Genomic DNA, 23,912 nt, shown 5'->3' with positions numbered 1-23,912 from the left:
AAAGCGCTGAAGCAGGAGGTGTAGCTAGAATCTCAGCTGGCCAAGGCCTGGAGAGTGTAAACCTCCCAGGGTTTGAGTGAAAGGAGCACAGAGGCTGTGTGCCTCTGGATCTGACCTCATGCTTCAGGGGACTCTTGTTGCTGCTCAGTTTTATCCAGGCAAGAGATCTGTTCCTGTGGAAGTGAGTGGCTGCAAAAGCCTTTTTCTGTAAGTCCCCCCACTCCCTTCCCTACACAGGGGAAATCCTCCACTAGTCATCCTGGGGGCAGTGGGGGGACACACTAGTGGGTGGGTGTTGTGTGCCACATGCAATTTTTGCGCAGAGGGGATGGAAAATTCCTCCCCACACACCTTAGACATAAATATGATTTTAAGATAATCAAAGCCTGCCTCAGTGGGAGAGGTTCTGTATAACATGCTGGTGATATTCCTTCCATTTTTTTGGTGGTTTTTATTTTTTTCTTTAAAGTCCATTGATCGTCACAAAAACCCAGGAAATGCAACTAAGGAGAAAACAAATGTCCAACTGAGATCTAAGAACGCAGAGCTATGGAGGAGACGTGGCACTGGACTGCAGGGTGTGCGGGACGGGGTGGAGGGGTGGTCTCCACGGGGCAGCTGGCCGTCGGGGACACAGTAAGGAGATGAGGCTGCTGGCTGGGCCAGGCAGTTATGTTAACCGCTGCACGATGACGGCATTGAGCAGGTTGGCTTCCTTCAGGGTCTGGCTCTCGTCAGCCAGCTCTTTGTTTGGGAAGGTGGTCATGAGGACAAAGCTGGTGGCAGCCATGGCCGGCCGGGCGTCCACGATGAAGAGTCGGATGTCGCTGATCCTGGTGGAGTGGGGGGAGTGGGGAGGTGGGTGAGCAGTGTTCTTCTCTGCCGCCCCCACCCCCTGCTTCAGAAAGCTGTATCATATCCCCAGGTCCCCTCCCCTGCCCAATCCTTCTCCACAGAGTGTCCAAAGCTCTCATTTGGAACCACATGAGCTCATGTCACTCCTTTGTCTAAAACCCTTCAGAGCTGCTCCCCCTTTCCCTGGTATAAACAGCAATCTCCTGACTGTGGTCCTGAGGCCTGCCTAATTTTACACCACCCTCCTTCCCCCTGTTCTCCTACCTCCCCATTTCAGTTCTTCATCATGCTGTGCTCCCTGCCCACATTTGGGTCCCTCTTCCTAGAGGCTTCTCTGCCTGACCCCTTTTCTGTAATCCTAATCAAACTTGTTTCACAACTAACCTCATGTGAAGCCTGTCAACACTCAAGGATTGGCAAGCCATCCCCTGGGCCCCACATGTGGGTTCTGGTTTACGTGGCCTATGATTGATGAAATTTAGACACTGCTATTCTAGAAAAAGGAGTTGCCAAATAGCTCTACTGGCAACAGTCCTCCCCTGCTAATCCCTTCATCACTTTGTGCCTCAGTTTCCCCATCTTTAAATTGGAGAGGCACAGTTGCTTTGATCCCAGATGATCTGAGATGGAACAGGTATTCTAGAATTCTCAAAGTCCAGATCTAGAAGAGACCTTAGTAGCCTAGTGGTTTTCAGAGGCTGCTGGCGGGCAGGGAGGTAGAGGAAGCCAGGTGGGTGGGAGGGTGCACTGCATCCCCTCTCCCCTCTATCAACCACAGCAGTTCAAATTTTATCTGTTCTACACTTGGGCTTTAGCATGAAACTTCCTTTGAACAAATTGTTTGGTGGTTAAAAAAACCCCTCTGAGGAATCCGATCCCCTAATTTTAGAGATGAGGAAAGAGACCCACACAGGGGAGGGAGCAAGTCACTGGCCGCACTTAATGGAAGAGGGGACCAAACCAAAGGCTTCAGACTTCCGTATCTTCCTATCCCACTGCCTCCTCTGGGGAAAGCACGGAGCGCCTGCTGGTGTTTAGGGGGAAGAACTGCTCCCTGCTTCTCACCTGTCCGTGGGAGTTTCTGGGACCCTCTTAGAATAAGCCAGGCCACATAATGCAAGGTACCTGTGGCTGTGGTTAAATTTCTGCACAAGCCTCCCGCCATCAGCAAGCCGTATTTGGATGTTTGTGGTAGGTTGCGACTCATCGACTGAGATGGAAGAGCTGGCTTTGGCCTCATTTTCTGCCTGTTGGGCTGGAGAGCTGGTATTCAACACCGGGGGTGCAGTGCTGAGGAGAGAGGATAGCGTCAGGACACAAACAGAAACAAGGCCCCACACAAGAGGGGAATCCTGTCTCAGATTTTTACTGAGCACTTGTTACATCTGGTGCTGTTTGTTGCTACTGATATAAGGAGTGTCCAAGACAGAATCCCTGTCCTGATGGAACTTAGAGGTCCAGCGGAATTCACCTCAACCCCCAAATTATTGCTAGCTCCCTCACTCCTGGAGTTGGGCAAGTTACCAACCCCCTTCTTTCTTGGTGTCCACAACTGAACAAGGGCTTGAAGGGAGGAAAGCAGTATGCACGACAGCCTGGGCCAGGAGAAACTGGGATCTGATGCTGGAGGATCCAACAGACCAGGATGAGTTTTAGCCTCAGTGAGAGGCTGAGGGCAGAATGGGGAGGGGGCACTCCAAGTCTGCAGCTGAGGTAGGCCTGACACAGCTTGGCAGGTGACTGCTGGAATGTAAGGGACAAGTCCAGACTCTTTTCCTCTGATGGGAGTTTTCAGGCCTGCCTGCCCCAGTGCAACCTCACTCATGTGAGTATCTCATACTCATGTGTCAACTATCAGGAGGTGGTTGAGATTTCTGGAAAGCCAACTAAGTGCCCGGCACCGCAGGGATTAATTATACAATATGAACAGGACACAGTTCCTACTGCAGTGTTGAGGGCTCAGATCTTGGAATGAGATTGACCAGGGTATGAATTTACCCACTAGCTATGGTAGTGTTGGGCTAGTTATCTAAGCTCCCTGAGTTTCAACAAGGGTAGTAACAAGGTTCTTTAACAAGAACTCTTGTGAGGATTAAAGGGGTGCTACACTCAGGGTGGCTGACAAACACAAAATGCACACGAATTCCCAATTCTCCATAACCGTTGGAGGCTTCATCTCTCTCCAGTAAACCATCTATGTATCTCATTCTCAGTCTTTCTCTTAGCAGATATCTTGGCCTAGACCTATGCAGAGAACAGAGGCCACTGGATGAGAATTCCCTTGCTTCCGCCCAAAGCCTCTAGTTAGATTAATTCATACACCTCACCGTTCCCTCTGATCCTTACAACCTAAAAAGGGTTCTTAGGAAATCCAACTGAAAGTGCTTTCCTAAGTGTGTTCCCCGGGACCCTAGTCCCTTGAGTTATCTCCAGGAAGGTTTTGGAAATGCCACATATTATACCAACAGCATCACAGGCCACTAACATATTAAAGAAGGCCTTGAGAGATCGTGGGGTTAAGGCAGACTTATTTGATCACCATGTCCTTTCTTTCATGTTACGCTTGTTAACCCCCTGCAGATTCTTTCATCCAACACAGTGAAATGTTGCCCCAGGGCAAATAATTAGCAAGGAAGAACTGAAAACTGAACTTACTCTTTTCTGTAAACATGAAAAATAGTGGCTTAGAGAATTACAAAGTGGAGCTCAGAAGAGAAACCTGGCCACACTTATTGGCTATGAGAGGAGCTTCTATGGATCAGCCTCACAGCACGTGGGACTCAAATGTGAGCTGAGACACAGATAAATTACACCACCACGGGCCTGAGGAGATGCTTGGAAACAGTGGAAAGTTAAATGTTGAACCTGTAAATGCCTAAGATCTACTCTGTTCTGTTCATTAGTTTTAAGGGCATTAGGTCAACTCTCTAATTAGACTCTAGGCAGCCTGTCCCTCAACTGTTTATAACAATTCCAAGTACATGATGGGTACTCACTGATGCTACTGCCTGCCAGAAAGGCCTGAATGAGAGAGAAGCGGAATTACCTGACTGCTCATTTCCTTTGTAGTGGGAATAAATTGGGCACTAAGGTGCTTTGTCGCCACAATGCTACCTCCTGAGACCCTGCCACCTGCTTTACAAAGATGACCACTACAGAAAGCATGGTGAGGGGACAAAGCTCATCCTGGCAGCAGTGTCACCCTTCACCCCCATCCCAAGTGCACTCTTGGTGTTTGGTACTCAAAATCAAGTAAATGCAGGCTTCCCAAATCTTCAGATTAGTTCCCATCCAAACAAACAAATGCAAAGCCTAAAATAAAAAAAGTTTCATGCAACTGAACGAACTTTTTCAGATTTCTGAAGTGAGAAAAATCTATTTATTCACTTTATTTTTCTAGGTAATTGGAGAAAAAACAAGCATTGACTGATTTTTGAGGCAAACCTGAGAAAAATTTCTTAAACTTTTGGCTTCCTGATCATTTTAGTTAACAAGAAGACAATGGAAAGCATAGTAAAATTTATTGGAAAAACTAAAAGAGCTGTCCATCTAGTTTAGACTGAAAAGCTAATGTTCCATCTCCCTTAGCTGTATAAAACATTTTTTTAGCTCACTTTTCATTAAAAGCTAGAACTGAAATAAAATCAAAGTACTGGTACTGGTACTGGCAATGAACATTTATTTAGCTGACAAGCATCACAGCTGATTATCAAGCTCTGTTTCGACTTGTTGATTCATCACCTGCACTAAGTATTCCCATCCTGCTAAAACAGACTCCTTAAAAACATCTTAATTTTTTGAGATGTGGAGTCTTCATACATAATAGAGTTAGACTTTCCAATAGTAGAAGCATTTTCTGTTAGTATCATGAAACCAGACAAACCCAAACTGCACAGTGCTCTGGACCCTTCCTTAAAACTACTGGTGGGTGAAAGACGGATACAACCTTTTTGGAGGGCAATTTGACAACATCTTAAAAATATGAAGATCGTTTGAGCTAGCAATTTTACTTCTAGTACAACATTAAGGGGTATATAAAGATTTAATTAGAGATATTCATTGTAATGTTGTTCATAATACTGGCAGCCACCTAAATGTTTAACATCAGGGACTGGTTAAATTATGGCACATACATAAGATAGAAACTTATGTTAGCATTAAAATAATATTGTAGGGTTTCCCTGGTGGCGCAGTGGTTGAGAGTCCGCCTGCCGATGCAGGGGACACGGGTTCGTGCCCCGGTCCAGGAAGATCCCACATGCCGTGGAGCGGCTGGGCCCGTGAGCCATGGCCGCTGAGCCTGCGCGTCCAGAGCCTGTGCTCTGCAACGGGAGAGGCCACAACAGTGAGAGGCCCGCGTACCGCCAAAAAAAAAAAAAAATGTAGAAATACACCCACTGATCTGGAATGACAGCCATACTACACTGATTAGGCAAAATAACAGGTGATAGAACATTTATTTTTACACACACACACACACACCCACACACACACAACCATACACGTATACAGACTGGAAGGATACTTCCCAGATACTAACTGGATATATCTGGTGTTAGGTTTAGGGACAGTTTTTATTCTTTATCTGTATTTTCTATTTTTTTTTTTAAGATAAACACATTTTAGTTTAATAATATACGGAAAAAAATTATCTGGTGCTCTACAAAGCTTACCATAGCTGACAGGTAAGTCATAGATGGATCAGAGAACAGCTGTCCCGGACTAACCCACAGGCCCCAATGTGGTAGATGAAATGATGAGCAGGGTGGACTTAACTATTTTGGTCCTGGTAAACCACAATCTATTGGTCTCTAATGTCCTGAGCTATGACCCTTGCTCCTGATGAGGCATGAATGGCCAGCAGGGAGGCAGGGGATTCTAGGAGAGGGCCAGCCAGAAGCTCAAAGAGCACAGCTGTTGGCAGACCACACTCTGATTCCTGCAGATGGTGGTGAGGTGAGCAAGGGCAGTGCCTAATTCAAGAGCTGCCAGAGCTAGGTCAGAAACGGTGTCTTGCTGTGTAGGAGTGTGGGGAGAAATGCCAATCAGAAGGCCTGATTCCAGTCCCGGCTCTACCATAGGGAGCACCTAAGGGTATCCCTTAAAGTCCAAGAGCCTCAGCTTTCCCTTTGTAAAATAAGGATGGTACTGGAGGGGAGGGTCACCATGCTGAGTGCCTCTCGTGTGCAAATATCTCTCTGAAGGATACTGACGAAGTGATCCCATGCATGGCCAAAGCTGAGTGGGTCCCTGAGAGAAGGCTGCCTGTCTGTGGGATGGTCAAGGATCTGGTGTGAGAACCCTGCCTATCAGAGGTAATAGGGACTATCAACCAGTCAGATCCTATTAGGGGTTTGAATGCAAGATGGAGATAGTGGCAGAGGACACGTGGCAAAAATTTCACAGGAAATGACAAACTGAGTCTCAGGCAGGACCAAAGAAATAGAGATAAGAGCTGCCATAACAGTGGAGCAGCAGGCTGCAAAGGGGCAACAATGTCTCTGAGCTTCCCTGGATCCTAAATGATGCCGCTGCAGGCTGGCCGGCAAGAGTCCAGGATTCCTTTCTCCTCTGAATCCCCATTTCAAGTGACCTGAATACATGTGTCTGTTTCAGCCTTTAAGCCATGCAGAAGGTTATCCCTGCCCGGGACACCTAGATTACCGAGTCAAAGCAGCAATGTGTTACCTTTACTGATTACACTGACTGCTCACTGTGGGGCAGTGCTCTACGTGCTCCTCCCAGCAGTAATCGAGGAGGTAAGGATTCTTATTAGTCCCACTTTATAGTTGAGCAAACTGAGCCTGGATAGTCCAAGGTCAAATGGCTAGAAAGTGAAGAATAGATTTAAACTCAGGTTTGTTAATGCCAAAGCCTATGTTCCCCATACTCTTCCTCCCATAAAAATAAAATCTGAAGTACTCTGTAATAAACAGTAAAGAGCTATACAAAGTGAGCCTTACACAGGGCCTGTTGGGCCCGACAGGAGTGACCCACACAGTCCCACTCCCACCTGTGCTGCTCCTTACCTGCCCAGTTTCTGACCCTCACCAGTGAAGGCTCTAAAGGCTCCCTTGGGCTTCACAAAGTCCTCATCCCGATGGTCCTCCATGTCCAAGTTCACCTGCCCACCATGCGCTAACCTCCGCAGCTCTGCTGGCACCTCTCTGTGGGAGAAAAGGCAGTTCTGGGGCCCACAAAGAGCAGGATGGGAATGACAGTGATGCTACAAAGGGAGGAGAAACTTCTCAGTTCCAACTGTGAAGCTGGGCTTCACAGGGAGTTGACTGCTCCAGTGGCTACCTGTCCGCCTCCCCCTTCTCTCATGCCTGCTCAGAGTCAAGAGTGGAAACCTGTATCTTATTTGGTGACTTGGCTCTGTCCTAGGCCCAAAGGGGAAATGCAGATACACAGGGCTTTGGGAGCAGATCTGTGAATCTGTATCTCAACTGTGCTAAATCTGCTTAAAAATGTAAACTTCTTAAATAATAAACATTTGAATCAGCTTCTTCTTTCCCATCTGCCATCTCACTCACTGATATGGAATCCGAAGGAGGGCTTTTCTGCTCACCCTCTGCGGATAGACTCCAGAAACTGGGCATTGGATGGGTCTTGGTAGCTTCTGAGTTCACCATTATCCAGGCTGAATCCACTCTTCCAGAGCTTCAACACTACATGAACCTGTGACAACAGGAGGTAAGCAGTCCATACATTGTCAGGAACCGGGCAAGCACACCAGCATGAACTTGCAAATTAACGAGTTTTTACTATTTTACTGTGTCATTATTAAAACACCCAGACAGACAAACATATACTCATGCACAAGGAGATCAATCAACAACCAATGAAATAAGTATTAACCTAAAATAAGAAAGTGATATGGCACAAGTTAAGAGAATGGGCTTTGATTTAAGCAGACCTGGGTCTGCATCTTGATTTTGCCACTCACTAGCTAAGCGGCACTGAGCAGATGACTCAACTGAAGCTGTGGCTTCCTTATCTATAGGGTTGCCAGTGTGCTTGGCACAAAGCTTGTGTTCAACTAAAGTAGCATGGCAAATCTCCCGTGGACTATTTTGCAGCCATTAAAAATGACATCTACAATTTCTGTTAATGACTCCCTATATATATATATATATATACAGAAAAGGGTCTAGAGGACTAAAGACCAGCATATTAGCAGCTGCTACCTCAGGTGGATAGGATTTTTATTTCCTCCTTGCTTGACTACTTTACTTTGGAAAAAAACCCAAAATAATTAAAAACAAATACATTATGGAGACTAATGGTCACAAGGTCGTATGAAAATGTTTATGGCACTGAAAAAGTATATATATATTTATAGCTGAGTCACTTTGCTGTACAAAAGAAATTAATACAACATTGTAAATCAACTATACTTCAATAAAATTTAAAAAAACGTTTACGATATAAACCTCAAAACTGACTCTACAGTATGATTATACTTATTGGAGAGGGGGGATCCCTATGCACAGGGAAAAAAGGACTGGAATATAATACGGAAAAAGTTCAAAAAGTACGTTTCAGGCCTCCTTGGGGGGGTGTCTAAAGACCAAGTTCTTCAGGCACATTCACACCACCAGAGAACCCTGCAATCACTATCCCTCTGCCTGAGATCCATGGAATGCTCAGAAAACTCCATTATTTGTCCATCCGCTCTGCCTGTCCCCACTCATGGGCCACCCCCCTCCCCCCACACCCAGACAGATGAGAGCTGTCTTTGATTCTCAGGTAAGCCTTTCCATTCATGGAATACAGCAAACCTGCTGCCTCTTCCCTTTTGGAGGCTGCTGATTCACATGTAACATGGGACTAATTTCTCCCCCAAAATGATAAAACAGTCCACGAGCTTCCTTAGAGAAGGTAGGTGCACACTCACATCTTGGCCGGAATGCCGCCTCCTTTCTCCGGCCACATAGGCAGACTCTTCCTCTGGTGCTGCTCCAAGGCGGTAGCCACCTCCTGCAAATGGCTATAAAAGACAAGTTCATGAAGACCGGAGAAGTGGGTCAACAGTTATCAGGTTATTCAGATACAATGATGTTATCTCAAGCTTGTTAACTACTAGGTACACTTTCTCTGAGTAGGAAACTCAGAGACTGGGGTCAAAACTGGAATGGTGGGAGGGTATTGCTTGGTTAAAGGGAATGGCTGCTACTAAGCTCTAGTTAATCATGACCATTTCAGAATCTAGGTGTATGATAACACTAAAGACTTTTTGATTTTCACAAAGAAAACAGAAATCCTGACTGTATGTAAAACAGGTGGCCACCGATTCAATTAAAACAAAAATAAAGCAAGACACGGAGTAAGTCAGGTTGGTTAGGCCAAACAAAACATGTTTGCAGAACCTGATCCAGACCATAGGCCATAGGTTTGAAAACTTTGCCCCAAATCTTGATTTCATGTTAAAAGGTAAGAGAAACTGCACTGCTCTTCTGCATATGAGAGGAAGTGAGCAAATGAAAAACAAAACAAAAACAAATTCAGTCACTACTGGGGTGAGGAAGGCCTCCTTTCCTCTGCTCTGGAACCTCAGTCCTGTGGACACAGACAACGACCCCGACCCCTTATGCTCACTCTTGGTTTACTGGTCTCTCCAGGGCTCTTGGTCACTCGCTCCACAGCTACGGCTCCATGTTCTTTGGCACCTTTAAAGAGATCGTCCACCAGCTCGTTGGGACTTTTCTTCCTGGGAGGGCCAACAATCTGCTGTCCACTTCTCTCTGAGCCCCCGGCATAAAACCTGTGCAGAAAATACACATCTAACACCAAATATACTTAGAAAACATGAACAGAGCATGTGCCAGGCTCTGGGCTAGGAGCTGGGCACAATGAGGCAAAGGGTACAAATGCCCATCTTTAAGGAACTTACTGTCTAGGTGGGGACAGATTTAAGAGGCAGGCAGCCATACTGCAGTGTGAGCCACAGTAGAAGTGAGTAAGGGGTGCTCTAGGAACACAGAGCTGGGGTGTACAGTCAAGGGTTCCTAGAAGGGTGTCTTCTGGGCTAAATCTTGAGGATGAGTTTATCAGGTAAAGGACAAGGGAAGGGTATTCCAGGCATGCACGACAGCATGTTAGCTCTAGGAATTCACCATCCGGCGGCCAGCACCTTTCCAGCAGATGATCACTATGGTCAGTTAGAAGCAGCTACCACTAGCAGCCCTGGATTAATGGTGGCAGTGGTGTGGTTAGTACAAGCAGCTAGGTTCCACTGTTGGCTCTGCCACTGAGTGACCTAGGCAAGCCAATGCACTGAGCTAACCTCACTTTCCTTCTTTGAAATGGAAGGGAAGGATCACATGCCCTACCTACCTGTTCCTTAAGTCAGGGCCATCAGGTTCAAATCAGCGGAAGTATGCAAAAGAACAAGCACAGAGTAATGCACACATGTAAGGTGTGATACAGCACCGAGAGCTCCCAAGCCTCACCTAACCTTGCAATTCTTGTGACATACACCGGGCAGATGCAGAAGAGTGGGTACTGGAGGAGGTCAGGGAAGCTCAAATACAAGCCCCAAGATACCCATATCTGCTTTGCAATAGGCCAAGCATGGCTTGAGATGAAGTTAGCACTTTTTTTTTAGCTGCATCTGAAAATCTTCAGTCATGTAGCCTTGGCTAGCTGCCTCCTTATCACTCCTATTCACAGCTAAATCAATAGCACATCTCAGTGAGGAGAACCGAGAACCTATAAAACTGAGCCTCAGCCTTCCATTTCCTGACATTCCCCAGAGAATGCAAGGCAAAACCCTAGGCCTTGGCATGGACAACGGCACCAGTGTCATTCGGTCTGAAATGCTGAGGGACCAGAGATGTAACCGGGATGTGAAGTAAAAGAAGGTCACCGCCTGGAGGATGTGACAGGACAGGAGAAGTAGGAGGAGGTCATTTAGGAGTTGGGCATTCACTTACTTGATGACACTGCCTTTCATTCAAGTATTAAAACACTGAAATTAACATTTATTCCTGAACTTTGAGTGTATCTAAACAGAAGGCTCTGAGGTAGTGTAAAGGTCACTACGTGGATGAAGACAGAGAACAGAACACACATAATTTCTCAGCCCACTTCCCAAAGAGTGACCACGATGAGATAACTGCATTTCCATAATGGTTATTATACAATGTTCCTTAGGAATGTTTGACAGACCAAGACAGATTCCATGGACAACCAAAACCCATGAAGTGAGGCTGCAGCCAGTTCATCCTTGTTCACTCCAGGTAGACAAAGTTCTGTTCAGTGGACTGTAAGATCCTTATTAAGGGATCTCAAAGCCCTGGCTTACAAACTAGGAATCTGTGATCAAATGCCTTAAAAATATTCATGCCCTTAACCCGGTATTTTCATTTCTATAAACTATCCAAAATAATCTGAAATGTAGTCAAAGATTAATACACAGAGATGTTCACAGCATTGATATTTAAGGTGGCAAAAAACTGGAAATGATTTAAATGTCGAGCATTCCATATGATGGACCATTATAGTCACTGAAAACAGTTATGAAGAATCTTAATGACCTGGAGAAGTATTCAAGATGTAGCATTAATCCTACAAGAGCAAGAAACAAACATCTGACTTTCACCATGTAAAATACAATATAAACAAACTATATTTACACACAGAACCAACACTTAGTGGAAATATACCAAAATATTAACCGTAGTTACCACAGGGTGGATGAGTGTTATATTTTTTTTCATTACGCTATTCTACATTTTCCACAACAGACACTAATTTTATTATAACATTCCTAAAGGTTAAAAACAAACCAACAAAAAACAGTACTGTGTCTGTATATTGGAGGAATATACATTTGTAAGCCCTTTTTTTCTCTTTATTATGTAATATATTGCTTTTTCAATTAAGGAAAAGCTGGAAGGAAATACACCAAAAATATTATTGATACGTGGTTACCTCTGGGTTGTATTACGAATGGCTTTTTTCCTTATAGATTTCCCTTCTCCTAATATTCTTCAATAAATACATATTATCTTAATAATTAAAAATGAAACAGAACAAAAACAAATCCAGAATACCCCAAAAGAAAAGAAAATAGTAAGAGGACAGGGATCACTTCTAAGCACAGGGAGTGGAAAACTGTTTCTAGTATGCATATGACTAGCCCACAGTAGTAATGGCTAATGATAACCGAGCATGTTTATCCTTCTAGGCTGTTCTAGGTGATTTGTACATTACCATGGACTTTCCTGTGGACTGTGCCCCCAATAAAGACTCACCTCTGACCCTCCTCATCCTCCTCGTCCTCGTCTTGGTCATGAATAAGGTCTCTGAAGGATGTCACCCTATTATCGCTGGAGACACAGAAAGGAGCAAAATGATCTCAAGGGGAGTTAAAGAAAGGCGATCTGCATCATCAGCTGCTAACAGTTGAGGACACTGAAGTTAGGTTTTTTGGTGGGGCAGGAAGAGGATCTATGGGAAGAGGGTTAACCTCTCAAGTTTATAATGCAAAACAATGATATTTATTCAAGGTCACACAGGACTAAGAATAAATTAGAAAGTGTATCAAGAAGTAAAATGAAATCCAATTTAAGCTCTCCTAGAGGGGGAGGAGGGAACCGGATAGGGTCCGTACTACTTTAAAAACGTACTACTGGATAGCAATTTTCATCATATAATTTTTAAATACTGGGGGAATGCCTGTGTGCCAGGCACTGAACTGGATGCTAGGTCTATAAAATGATCAGGCACAGTTCTTACCCTTTAGTTGCTTACAGGCTAGTGGCTCTTTGGCCAGGAAACCATCCATTAAATACTGTGCAACAGGGGCTGTGACAGAGGGAAGCACATGGGATGTGAGAGCAGTCTCCTGTTCTAGGTGGGGGTTGGGGAACATCAAGAAAAGCGTCATAGAAAAATGCAACATTTGGACCGAGTGCTGACAAACTAGGGGACCATCAGTCAATTGGATAAAGGATGGTGGGGCTGGTGGGGAAAGGAGACCAACAGGGCATTACAGCACATACACAGAGACTAGTGAAAGTAACACATTAGAGGAAGGATAAATCATCAAGAAGTAAAAATGAAATGAATATATGAGTGAAAAGGCTTCTGTCTGCTTCTGCTGTAGGTCAGTCAAGTATTTATTAGTGTTTAGGAAAAAAGCAGGGTTGTGTGGGGTGCGGTAGAGAGGGCACACTAAACATGGTATGACAAGGGTTAACTCCCTCCTCTGACACTGTCTTACTCTGCCACTTTTTTCCTAGTTTAGATTTGTCCTTAAGGAATAATCTTAGTTTTTCAAGGATCATGAGACACACCATTTTCTGTATTCCTTAGGGGAAAAAAAGTTGTTTCTCTTTAATATGGGGGGAGAGGGTAATGGAGATTTAGTGAGGCTAGAGAAGGAGTTGTTTACTCCAGCTCAGCCTTGAAGAAAGAGTTATTTCAGGGAGTCAATCAGAGGACAGAATAGGCTCTGAGGCTCCACCAACTAGAAAAAAGAGGACAAAGATCAACCGATGTAGCAAATACATTCCTGCCTAAGTGAGCTGAGAGCAACCTCCTAGGCATTCCTTCATGCTCTACACAATACGGTTTAAAAGGATGCAAGTGATAAGATCCATACTAGTGCCCTAAAAGGTTAATTCCACTCATTACTCTTCCCAGGGGAGTTTTCCACAGATGCTTAGCTTAGCATCCATGGAAAAAAAAAAATCCTCTATCTCTCTGTCGTTAAACACCTTCAAATACACATGTGTATACCTGCTTGAGCAAACCACTTGCTCTGGCTATAGGTCTGACCCCTTCCCCAAAAGTTCTTACACCTAGACTCTGACAGTATCTAACACAGACTCTGGTGTCCATTTACTTGGTTCCAATGCCAACTTAGCCTCCAACCCTGGGATCTTGGGCATGCTAATGAAATTCTCTAAGCCTTCATTTTCTCATGTGAAAATGGAGACAATCAGCACCAACCTCGTGGGCGTGCTGTGAACAGTCGGGGTGCTGATGCACGGTGTAGCACATTTCAAGTACTACTCTTGAGCAGCAGTTCTCAAAGTGTTGGTCCTTGGACCAGGAGCATCAGTATTACCCTCAAAATTGTGAAAGATGCAAATCCTCAGCCCCTACCCTAGACCTCCTCAATCAGAAACCCTGAAAGGAGTGTCTACCAATCTGGTTTTAAGGAGTCCTCCAAGTAATTCTGATGCATGCTCAAGTCTGAGAACAACTGCTCTGGAGTAATGCTCTGAGAGTTACCTTAACAGTATGGATGTCCTGGGGGCATTACCAATTTCAGAATACTCTGTCTTGTATCTTCCACAAATTGGCAAAATGTCTCAGAAATTTCAATTTTTCAGCATCAGAACTCTATCTCCCAGGCATCCTGAAGTGGCACAAAAGTGCTTTGTCAGATCACATTTTCTGCAGTGACAGGAATGCTGTACCTGCACTGTCCAATAATGAAGCCACTAGTCACATGTGGCTATTGAGCATTTAAAATTTGGTAAGTGCAAATGAATAACTGAATGTTTTATTTTAATTAGTTTAAATAGCCACATGAGGCTAGCGGCCACCATACTGGACAGTATAGTTTTAGAGAATCAGACAACGGTGGTCCCTAGAATTCTAAGAAAGTACAGTTTGGTTGAATGAAAGAAGAAGAAAAAACAGCCTACCTCTTGCTCGACCCTGTGCTCGGTACAGCGGTGGGAGGTGCTGCACAGAGAAGTAGCTAATAGCACATGGCAGAAGCAGCAGCTTTGGATTTAGACAAATCTGGGTTTGAATCCACTGTAACAGCAAATGTGTTACTCAATCTTTCCTAAGACTCAGCACCCTGACCTGTGAAATGGTGAGCACCTGACCTACTTCCATGGTTATAGAGGTATAAGAAGAGAACATACGTGAGAATATCTGGCAGAGCCAGACAGATGGTGGGTGCTCCTGGAATACTAGCCCTCCCACCTCCAGGAACTTACAACTTACTTAGGGAGAAAAATATTAAGGTAATTATCAGGAGAAGAATTCAAGACAACACAGGAAAGATGTCATACAGTAGTATGTGGATATGGGTTGTGACTGGAGTTTGTGCTGCCTATGGGTTGGGGGATAACATGCTCAGTAGAGAAGGTGGGGAGGGAGCTAAACCTGGAAGGACACAGAGTATCTGCACAGGTGGAAAGGAAGCAAGAGAGTGGGCATGTCCAGTCAGATGAGAGGCTCAAACAAAAGCAGAAGAACCAAAAACAAGGCAGAATTGAGACACCAAAGAAATCAGTTTGGTTGAAATAAAGATTTAAGAAAGGAGGAAAAGGGGGATAAGATGAGGTTGGCAGGTTCACAGCGAATTCTGGAGGACAGTGAAAGTCCACAGGGAGAGGCAGTACATCATTCTGGCTGAGAGCTGAATGCTGGAAGCAGAAACAGATCTACATTTAAATCCTTGTTTTGCTAGCTGTGTGATCTTGGGAAGATGCCCAGCTTCAGTGCCTTCATCTGTAAAATGGGAAGAATAACAGTACCCACCTCACAGGGTTGTAGTAAGGATTAAAAAGATGTATATATATCAATAAAAGCTTAACCCAGTGCCTGGCAGCTGGTTAAGTGCTCAATAAATGACAGCTGTTATAATTGAGGAGTTTAGACTTTCTCCTATAGCTATGGTTAACCTTTTTATGTCCCACAGTCCTTTGAGAATCTGATAAAAGTTATGAATTTTCTTGCCAGAAAAGGTACTACATATATATAAGTTTTTACCTACAATTTCAGGTAATTTATGGACCTTCTGACATCCATTCCACAGATTCCTCCTAGGGGGTTCAGGGCCTCCCCGTGAAGAACCCCTGTTCTAGAGTCAGAGGAGGAACTCACTAATTGAGTGCTATGCCACAGAGGCAGTGATGACATGAAAGGGTATGTGAGAAGATGACAGTGGGGTCGGGGATGGCTCAGCAGCAGGCTAAGTGTCCTGCAACAGTCAGGTCAAACAGGGGAAAGGCAGGCCCCACAAAGGATTCCTCTGAGGTGCTAGCACAAGCCTGCCTTTTCCCTGAGAATGCAGTCAGCATTTACCACCTGGACAAGCACAACGATGTAACAAACAGTGCCTTCCCTCTCCCTTTTCCTTGGCTTCACCTAAGCCTAGTACCAAGTCTGAGGCTTAACCAAAGCAAAAAAGTAAGACCTTTAGGCCTGCATGTGTGCTTGGTCTTTTACTCCCCGCAGTCTTAATGTTAAACTCTATTCCCTTGATTTTTTTTACTTTTAAGTCTACTTTTTAACATATAGACTTGCTGTGGAATGAGACAGGGAACAAATAAGAATGGGGAAGATGAGAATGGATGCTAATAATGGTAATAATAAAATGACAATAATAGCAGTTAACACGTTCTGTGTTCTAAGTGCTATGTAAGTATTAACTCATTTAATCTCGCATGTGGTAGGCACTATCATCATTCCCATTTGACAGAGGATGAAAACTGAGGGACTGGAGATGTTAAGTAACCTGCCCAAGGTCACAAATCTCTACAGTGGCAGTGCTGGGATTTGAACGTGAGCAGTCAGGCTCCTAGCCCAGGTTCTAATAAACCATTGTCTTTTTTTTTTTTTTTTAAAGATTTTTTTGAGGTGGACCATTTTTTAAGTCTCTATTGAATCTGTTACAATATTGCTTCTGTTTTATGTTTTGGTTTTTTGGCTGCGAGGCATGTGGGATTTTAGCTCCCCAACCAGGGATTGCATCTGCACCCCCTGTATTGGACGGTGAAGCCTTAACCACTGGACCGCCAGGGAAGTCCCATAAACCACTGTCTTGACAGGACTTTGGTCTACCAGAGAAGACAGGTGTGAATATGTGACTGACATCAGAGGCTAAGTTTCAATTTCGTCTCCTCTGTATTTTTTTTTTCTTTCCTGCGGTACGTGGGCCTCTCACTGCCGTGGCCCCTCCCGCTGCGGAGCACAGGCTCCGGACGCGCAGGCCCAGCGGCCATGGCTTACGGGCCCAGCCACTCCGCGGCACGTGGGATCCTCCCGGACCGGGGCACGAACCTGCGTACCCTGCATCGGCAGGCGGACTCCCAACCACTGCGCCACCAGGGAAGTCCCCTCCTCTGTATTTTTGTGCCAACACCCCAACAGTAATCTGTGGTACCTGTGAAAGACACACCCCAGGAAATCAGCTGTCTCTATCAGCAGCTACAAGTAAAGCCCTTACCTTATCAACCAGGTCCCAGGCAGTAACATCTTGATGTGCCATCACTGACACCTCACAGGTGGGCATCTATGAATAGCTAAAAGATGTCCTGCCTATTACCTCTTTCCTCTGGAAATGTAGGTAGGGGAAGAAGTTAAGGAAGCAATGAGAACTGGGGTTAGTGTTCCTTCTAGAAAGGGAGGAAATGTAATTTAAATCTCAGATGCCCTTAGAGAGAAACACAATTTATCACTTCACCAGCAAAGAAACACTATATCTGTATTCTGGGGTTGAATTCAAACTCAAATAAATTGAGAACATACACCAGAGAGTAGAAACAAATCAGGCTGCGGCAGAGAGGGGAGCTGTAGTTCAGACACCTTTAAAGGAAGAGGCCCTGCCTGTCTCCCAGAAGACCTGCATTATCTCACTCTGTAGATCACAGCAGTGATCGGCTGTGAGAATCTTGGAGCCAGGATGGCCAGGACAGGGGATGCAAATGGGATAGCAAAGGTTAACACTGCTTCACAGAATAAGACAAGGTCTCCCTAATCAATTTGGGAAAGGATGGGTTAAACAGGTTTATTTTCTCTAAGTCTTCTTAATAGGGTAATGGGCATCCTAAAATATTGAGAGCCTTTTTAAAGTCACCTGGTCTAATCTTTTACATCTACAGCATCCCTGAAAGGAAGTACTTCGGTTTCTACTTAAAAACTTCCATAAATGGAGAGGCCACTCCTCATATTTCATAAATAAGAGACCCCCCCCCCCCCACCAAACATCTTAAAAGTTGGTTCTGTGGTTTCCTCCAGGATTGGATCATATACCACACTCAGTTAAGAATCCCAAATCTCTACAGGAAAGGAATAAGTCTTGCAAGAAACTACTATGCACCAGTCAGTCTATCTTCCTCCCTCAAACCCACTGGTCCACATCCCCAGGCCTGAATCCTCTGTCCCATTGCTGGAAGCACACCAATGTAGCAATAACTGAAGTTGGCCCTTACCTGGGGGCTGTGCCTCTGGATACTGAACTGGGGGTTGCCTGCGAAATGGTCACAATGTCTTCGTCCCCTCCATCCTCATAAAAGCTTGCTAGGGCGATCTGAAACAGAGAGGTAGTAACTTGGGATCCTTAAACAGGCCTTCATCTAACACATCTCCTTTCATCTCCTTTGAACACAAAGGAGCAGACACAAAAATATGGCCCACACTTACAAGGCACTCTGCATTTGGGGTGGGGCATAGAAAATAAGACCAAAAGGTAATGGCCCAAGTACTTGTTTTCATATTACCTGAAAAAAATTCCACCTACTAAGGGGAAAAGAAGGCAAGAAGGAAAGTTGGGATGGTGACACTCCTCATTCTCATTTTCATTAGGAAATGTGATCTAGTAAAAGCAGTGTACATTTATTGAGCACTTATTTATGAGCCATGTTGTTCTGAGTACAACTCTACCTGTGTTAACTCATTTAATCCTTAAAGAACCCTATGTAGTTAGTGCTATTATCATCTCATTTTATAGCTGATAGAGAAGCACCGAGACGTTAAGAAAGCTGTCTGAGGTTACACAGTTGGTAAGGAGTAGAGCCAGGCTCGATCCCAGTCAGTCTGCTCGGGCCCTTACTCTCAGCATTTAGGTGATAGCCAGGAGTTGGGAACTGTGAGGTCAGTCCAGATTGCTACTTTTACTTTCTCTCTGAGGCTGTTTCCTAATCTGTGCAATGGGGACACCCATCCCACCAACCCTGCAAAACGGATGAGGATCCATTAACATTTATGCAGTCATGTCTTAGCTCTGTAGATACAGAAGGAATAAGGGCCTCTTTTGGCCATTTGTAACTGGATGTTTCTCGCATGGACTCAATGCACAGGTATTTGCTTATCATTTACTTTGCACAAAGAAGTAAGAGAGCAATGAGGTCTACAGAGGTGAAAAAGACATGGCTCTTGTCCTCAAGGTCACCACCTTTTAGGAGGCAGTGAGCTGCTGTGGGACATAACCAGCCTGTTGGAAGCAGCGTGCCTTTACAGAACACGCTTTAGCAGGCCTGCCAGGAGGCAGTATGCTGTGGTGGGACATGCACTGAACTGGCATTGAGGGGTGTCTACATTCAAGTCCTGGGCAAGTCATGTCACATGCATGAGCCCATTTCCCCACTAAGAGCATGAGGAGACTGGGGCTGATGACCTGCCACCTGTAACACTGTGAGCTTTTAGGTCTTTCAGGCAGAAGCTGCATTTTGTATTTCTGCCCAGCACAGGAGCTTTACACTGTGTGTCTGTACAGGTGTGATGCTTTATCTAACTCTTACACTTTCCGGAAGCATATAAATGGTGAACTCAGCAGACACAGTTCAAATCCTAATCCCTGGGTGTGTGACCTTGGGCCTATCACTTGACCTCTGAGCTTCCAATTCATCTATACAACTGAGGAAGTTTTCTTTACCTCATAGTGTGGCTAGGATTAACTGAACCATCACATGTCAAGTGCCAGGGCACATGGTGGTTAAGAGCTTGGGCTCTGGTATCAGACAGAACTGAGTTCAAATGCCATCTCTTCCACTTGGCATCTGGTGAGGCCTTGTGCAAGTTACTTAACCTCCCTAAACCTCAGCTTCAAAACGCACAGGTTAAACGACTTAAAACACCTACAGCAGTTAGAACAGCACTTGGCTCATGGCAGGCACTCAATAAATATTCATCATCGTCATCTACCTGAGACGTAGGCTGGCGAACAACATGTATGCAATTCTTCCTACAATTAATTACTGAGTGCCTATTACATGTCAGGCGTTTTTCCAGGCACAGGGGATTCAACAGTTTACAAAAATCCCTGCCTCGTGTAGCCTATCTTACTGTCTTCTTAACTAATAAATATTTAACGTATACTTAATACATGCTCTGAACTAGACGATAAGCTCCACGAAGACTCCCATTTTACAGAAGAGTTACTTAGTAAAGATGAATAGGCTCCACTACCCAGTTTCTCCCAGCAATTAGGTAGGAGGGGGCGTGGGCCAAGTCCTAGGCTGGGCTTCTCCCCTGGCCTGAGGCCGGGGCTGCGGAAATGGAAATGAACGAGCACCTAGTCCCCAGCGCCGCTCCACCGGGGAGTTGGTCAGTCGGGCCGGGCCTGCAGCCTAGACTCGGCGCGGCAGCCACGCCCCCAGGCTCTCCCTCTTCACGCGGGCTGCGGCAGTGCCCCAAATCTCGCTGACCCGAAAGCCAGGCAGAAGGGGAAACTGAGGCCGGGTACAGCAGGTTGGGGCCGGAGCTAGCCCGCGTTTCCCCACGCCCAGGCCAAGCTGGCGACGCGTGGCAAGCAGCCCCAGGACCCTGAGGCCTGGGTCGGGCCGCGGCCCGGCGGGATGACTGTGCGCTTCGGCCACCGCGGGCTTGTCGCGCCAGGCGCCCGCGCCCCGCAGTCCCCAGCCCGCCCTACGCGGCCCGCCTCGCGGCGCTACCTGCAGGTCCCAGCCGGCCGACTCCAGGAAGAAGCGGGCCCGATCCTCCTCGGCGCCCGTCACCGCCACGAACTCCCTCAGCGAGTCCTGTCGCTCCGCCGCCATCTTAGCTCCGTGCGCCGCCCAAACCGCCCCGGGCCCCGCCGCACAGCCTCAGCCCCGCCGGCGCGTTCCGCCCACCGGTCAGCCCTGTCCAGCTGAGCGGCGACCGCCCGCAGGCCCCGCCCCATGCGGTGCCTCACGCAAAACCTTCCGTGCGAGAACTCCGCCGCTCCGCGTCCTCTGGCGGCCGTAGCGTGGACCCTCAACCTAACAGCAGGGGTGGGAGCGCGGGGAGGATGAGAGGAGGGGCGGGTCTTCCGCTGGGTACCTGTGGGATGAAAGATCCCGAAAGGAGTCAGTTTCACAATTATTCATTGAGTCGTTTCCTCATTTCATTAATTTATTCATTCGTTCATTCACTTACTTGTTCAAATATTTACTGAGTGGAATCAAGGGCCCGTTGCTCTTCCACGGCTGGGGATCAGCAGCGATCAAAACAGAGTCCCTGCCTTCTTGTTCACATTAGAGAGCCTTGAACAAGTCACTCTTGTCTCCCAACCCTTCCGTGGCTCCCCACCTCAATCTGCTTTAAAAATGGCTCAGGGCCTGCAAGACCCCTGTGAGATGTGCCAGCTCTCCATCTCATCTCCTAGGCTCCTCAGTATTTCCTCTGCTCCAGGCACACTTCCTTTCTTGCTGTTCCTTGAAGGTGCCAGATGCGTATTTGCATCAGAGCCTTTGTGCTCCCTTTGCCTGGAACACCTTTCACTCTGGTGGGCAAGGTGCTCCCTCACTTTCTTCAGGTCTCTCAGACACAATCCCGTCTTAGAGGTCCTCAGCTTCTTTGCCCTCTTGCCTCTCACCACCCTGCCTGAAATGCTCTTCTCTTCTTCTTCCCCTGGTCTGCTCTTGCTTATGCTTCTGGTCTCAGTTTAGGTGTCACCTCCTCAAGGAGGCCTTTCTACATACCCAGGCTCTGTCAGACGGTCCCCAGTGTATGCCCTCTGGTGCCATGTTAAATGTCTGCCTTCCCCAAGGGCCACGATCCCTGTGAACAGCAGGGTTTCTGGCTGTTTCCAGCACAATATGGCTTAAGAGCACATGCTCTGGACTCAGCCTGGGGTTGAAGCCCAGCTGTTACTGCTTGTGTGATCTTGGGCAGATTATCTCTCTATTATTCAATTCCCTGATGTGTAAAGTGGAGCTCCTCGGAGTTCCTACTTCAGAGGGATGTGTGAGGATTCGATGTGAACTGCTGAGAGCAATGTTTGATACTTAGTGAGGCCCCAGCAAACGTTAGCTGTCACTTTATCTCCCGTGACCTGCAGTCACTGACATTAAACAATCACTTACTGACTGTTTGCTGAATTAATAAAGGAGTGAATAAATGAAACCTTGTGTGTTTGCATATCCAGGTGAGAAATGCAGGGATCAAAATCTGAGGACAAGGATGCTGGGCAGGTTCCTGGACCCCCAAGGAGTATTGAGCTGACTGTGGGATATGACCTAACTTCAATAAATAAAAATTTTCATTTTCCATAAAACAGATGCCTTTGTGGCTAGGAAAAATGAGAGACCCACAAACATACAGTCTTGAAGTGACGTGGCCACAGAGTCGCTGCCTTTAGTGTTCACTATTGTTGTGGGCTGGGCGCTTGCTGGACAAGCTGGGTGACGAGAGCAGGCCTCTTGCCCTCTCTGGGCCTCTGGGCCTCTGGGCCTCAGGGCCTACATTATACAAGGTAGGAGGTTAGAGGTGGGCCAGCCCAGTGTTCACAGCCTTCTCAGACCCATTTTCATAACAAACATTTTGTATCACCCCTTTACTGCCTTAAATGGAATCCAGAGATAATAAAACTGACCTACATGCACTGAGAAAACCAATATCATGCCCTAACTGGAGAAAAGAAAGGATAGTAATTGGGGTAAAATGATCTGTATTTCAATCCTCAGGTATAAGAACAGTACAAAGCAAAATGAAGCAGTTACATGCTGGCCTCTACGTACAGGGCTGTATTATGGTTGATTAAAAATGTTGTTAGTGTGCTGCTGTGGGTGATGTAATTTTTCAAAATGGTTTAAAAAAAAGCCTCAGTAAGATTATGAACAACACAAAGTTCAGTCTTCCCTTGATGGACACAGCAGTTGCATTCCTAGGAAATTTGGTATATATCAAAACCGTGCAAAAAAATACTTTTAAGTTTATATGTTAAATGAATTAGGGTCTAGGTTCACTTTATTAAGAGCAGGCTTTCAGCTGCACTAGGTCCTGGTGGGATGTGTGGGAGGAATGACCGTTTTTTGTGGTGCAACTATCTCCTTTCCATTGCAGGGCATCCAGCACCAGCCCTGGTTCCCAGTTCCTTCCCCCTTCATTGCTGTGTCCACCCCAGATGCCCTCCAACTTCCCAGAAAGTCCAAGAGCCTGGGGGCTCACTCTACACTACGCTCATGCTCAGGGGAAAGCAAGGTCTTTCCACCCTGGAAACTGACTGATGACTTGCCCCAGCTTAAAGGTCTGAAGGTGATCCGCTCCCCATGATCCAGCTCCTCAACTAGTATATGAGTCCCTGGTTCCAGCTGTCACCTCTCTTCACTTTTGTGCCCCTGGGAAAACACTTTCTTATGCCAGGGCATCCCTGGCCCCTCCTCCAGAGGCCTCTGGGTATCCTTCCCCTGTAACACTACCTGATAGCTAATGTTTATTGAACACTTACTATGTCCCAGACACTTTTTTTTTTTTGTGGTACGCAGGCCTCTCACTGTCATGGCCTCTCTCGTTGCGGAGCACAGGCTCCGGACGCGCAGGCTCAGTGGCCATGGCTCACGGGCCCAGCCGCTCTGCGGCATGTGGGATCTTCCTGGACTGGGCCACGAACCCGTGTCCCCTGCATAGGCAGGCGGACTCTCAACCACTGCGCCACAGGGAAGCCCCCAGACACTCTTAAAAGAAACTTAAATACACTAACTTACTCATCCTCATGACAACTCTATGAAGTGAGTTCTATTATCATTTCCATTTTATAAATGGGGAACCCTAGATTCCTAAATGAGTTTGAATCCAGGCATCTCAGATATGAGCCTTGTGTTCCCAACCACTACACCACCCCTGTCTCTCTTTGGCCTATAGGACTCTGCTTCCATGGCTGGTTTCTGGACGCAGCTCCAGATGATCTGACTGGAGGTATTTAGGGCCACAATTTGATTAGAAGGGAATGTGCGGGTGTGAAGTTGAAACTACATTTTCATAACATTTATCTAAATATCCTTAACAAAACTGGGTGAGGGGTGGTGCTGAAGGCCCTGCCACCTTCCTACCTCTAGCCCCTCCCTCCACCCACCTCCCCCCGCCCCGCCTCCACC

General features: G+C 46.2%; 1 protein-coding gene across 2 annotated transcripts; it reads right to left on the bottom strand.

Annotated features, from left to right (window-relative positions):
* Window positions 1–431: 431 nt before the first annotated feature.
* On the bottom strand, window positions 432–20,735 carry NSFL1C (NSFL1 cofactor). Of its 2 annotated transcripts, XM_004326899.4 has the most exons (9): window positions 20,508–20,722; window positions 18,048–18,145; window positions 12,117–12,191; window positions 9,457–9,622; window positions 8,756–8,848; window positions 7,427–7,536; window positions 6,885–7,022; window positions 1,981–2,145; window positions 432–833 (listed from the first exon to the last, which is right to left on the bottom strand). In XM_004326899.4, exons 1-9 carry the CDS (start codon window positions 20,610–20,612, stop codon window positions 671–673), a joined length of 1,113 nt encoding a protein of 370 aa, XP_004326947.1. In that variant the 5' UTR covers window positions 20,613–20,722; the 3' UTR covers window positions 432–670. The 2 variants fall into 2 exon arrangements, with proteins under 2 accessions (XP_004326947.1, XP_073648907.1); XM_073792806.1 differs by lacking the exon at window positions 6,885–7,022 and having other exon boundaries at window positions 20,508–20,735.
* Window positions 20,736–23,912: the final 3,177 nt, after the last annotated feature.

This window comes from Tursiops truncatus, chromosome 15, assembly GCF_011762595.2.
Source record: "Tursiops truncatus isolate mTurTru1 chromosome 15, mTurTru1.mat.Y, whole genome shotgun sequence".
In the NCBI taxonomy this organism is placed as follows: Eukaryota; Metazoa; Chordata; class Mammalia; order Artiodactyla; family Delphinidae; genus Tursiops; species Tursiops truncatus.
Note: the sequence above shows the minus strand (reverse complement) of the source record. Positions and strands in the feature narration are given on the sequence as shown.

Coding starts and splice junctions, on each gene's coding strand:
- NSFL1C (XM_004326899.4), bottom strand. CDS start 20,612: ATGGCGGCGGAGCGACAGGACTCGCTGAGGGAGTTCGTGGCGGTGACG. Junction 8,849..9,456: donor GAGAGACCAGTAAACCAAGA/GTGAGCATAAGG, acceptor TGTCTTTTATAG/CCATTTGCAGGAGGTGGCTA. Junction 7,023..7,426: donor CTGGAGTCTATCCGCAGAGG/GTGAGCAGAAAA, acceptor TTTCTCCCACAG/AGAGGTGCCAGCAGAGCTGC.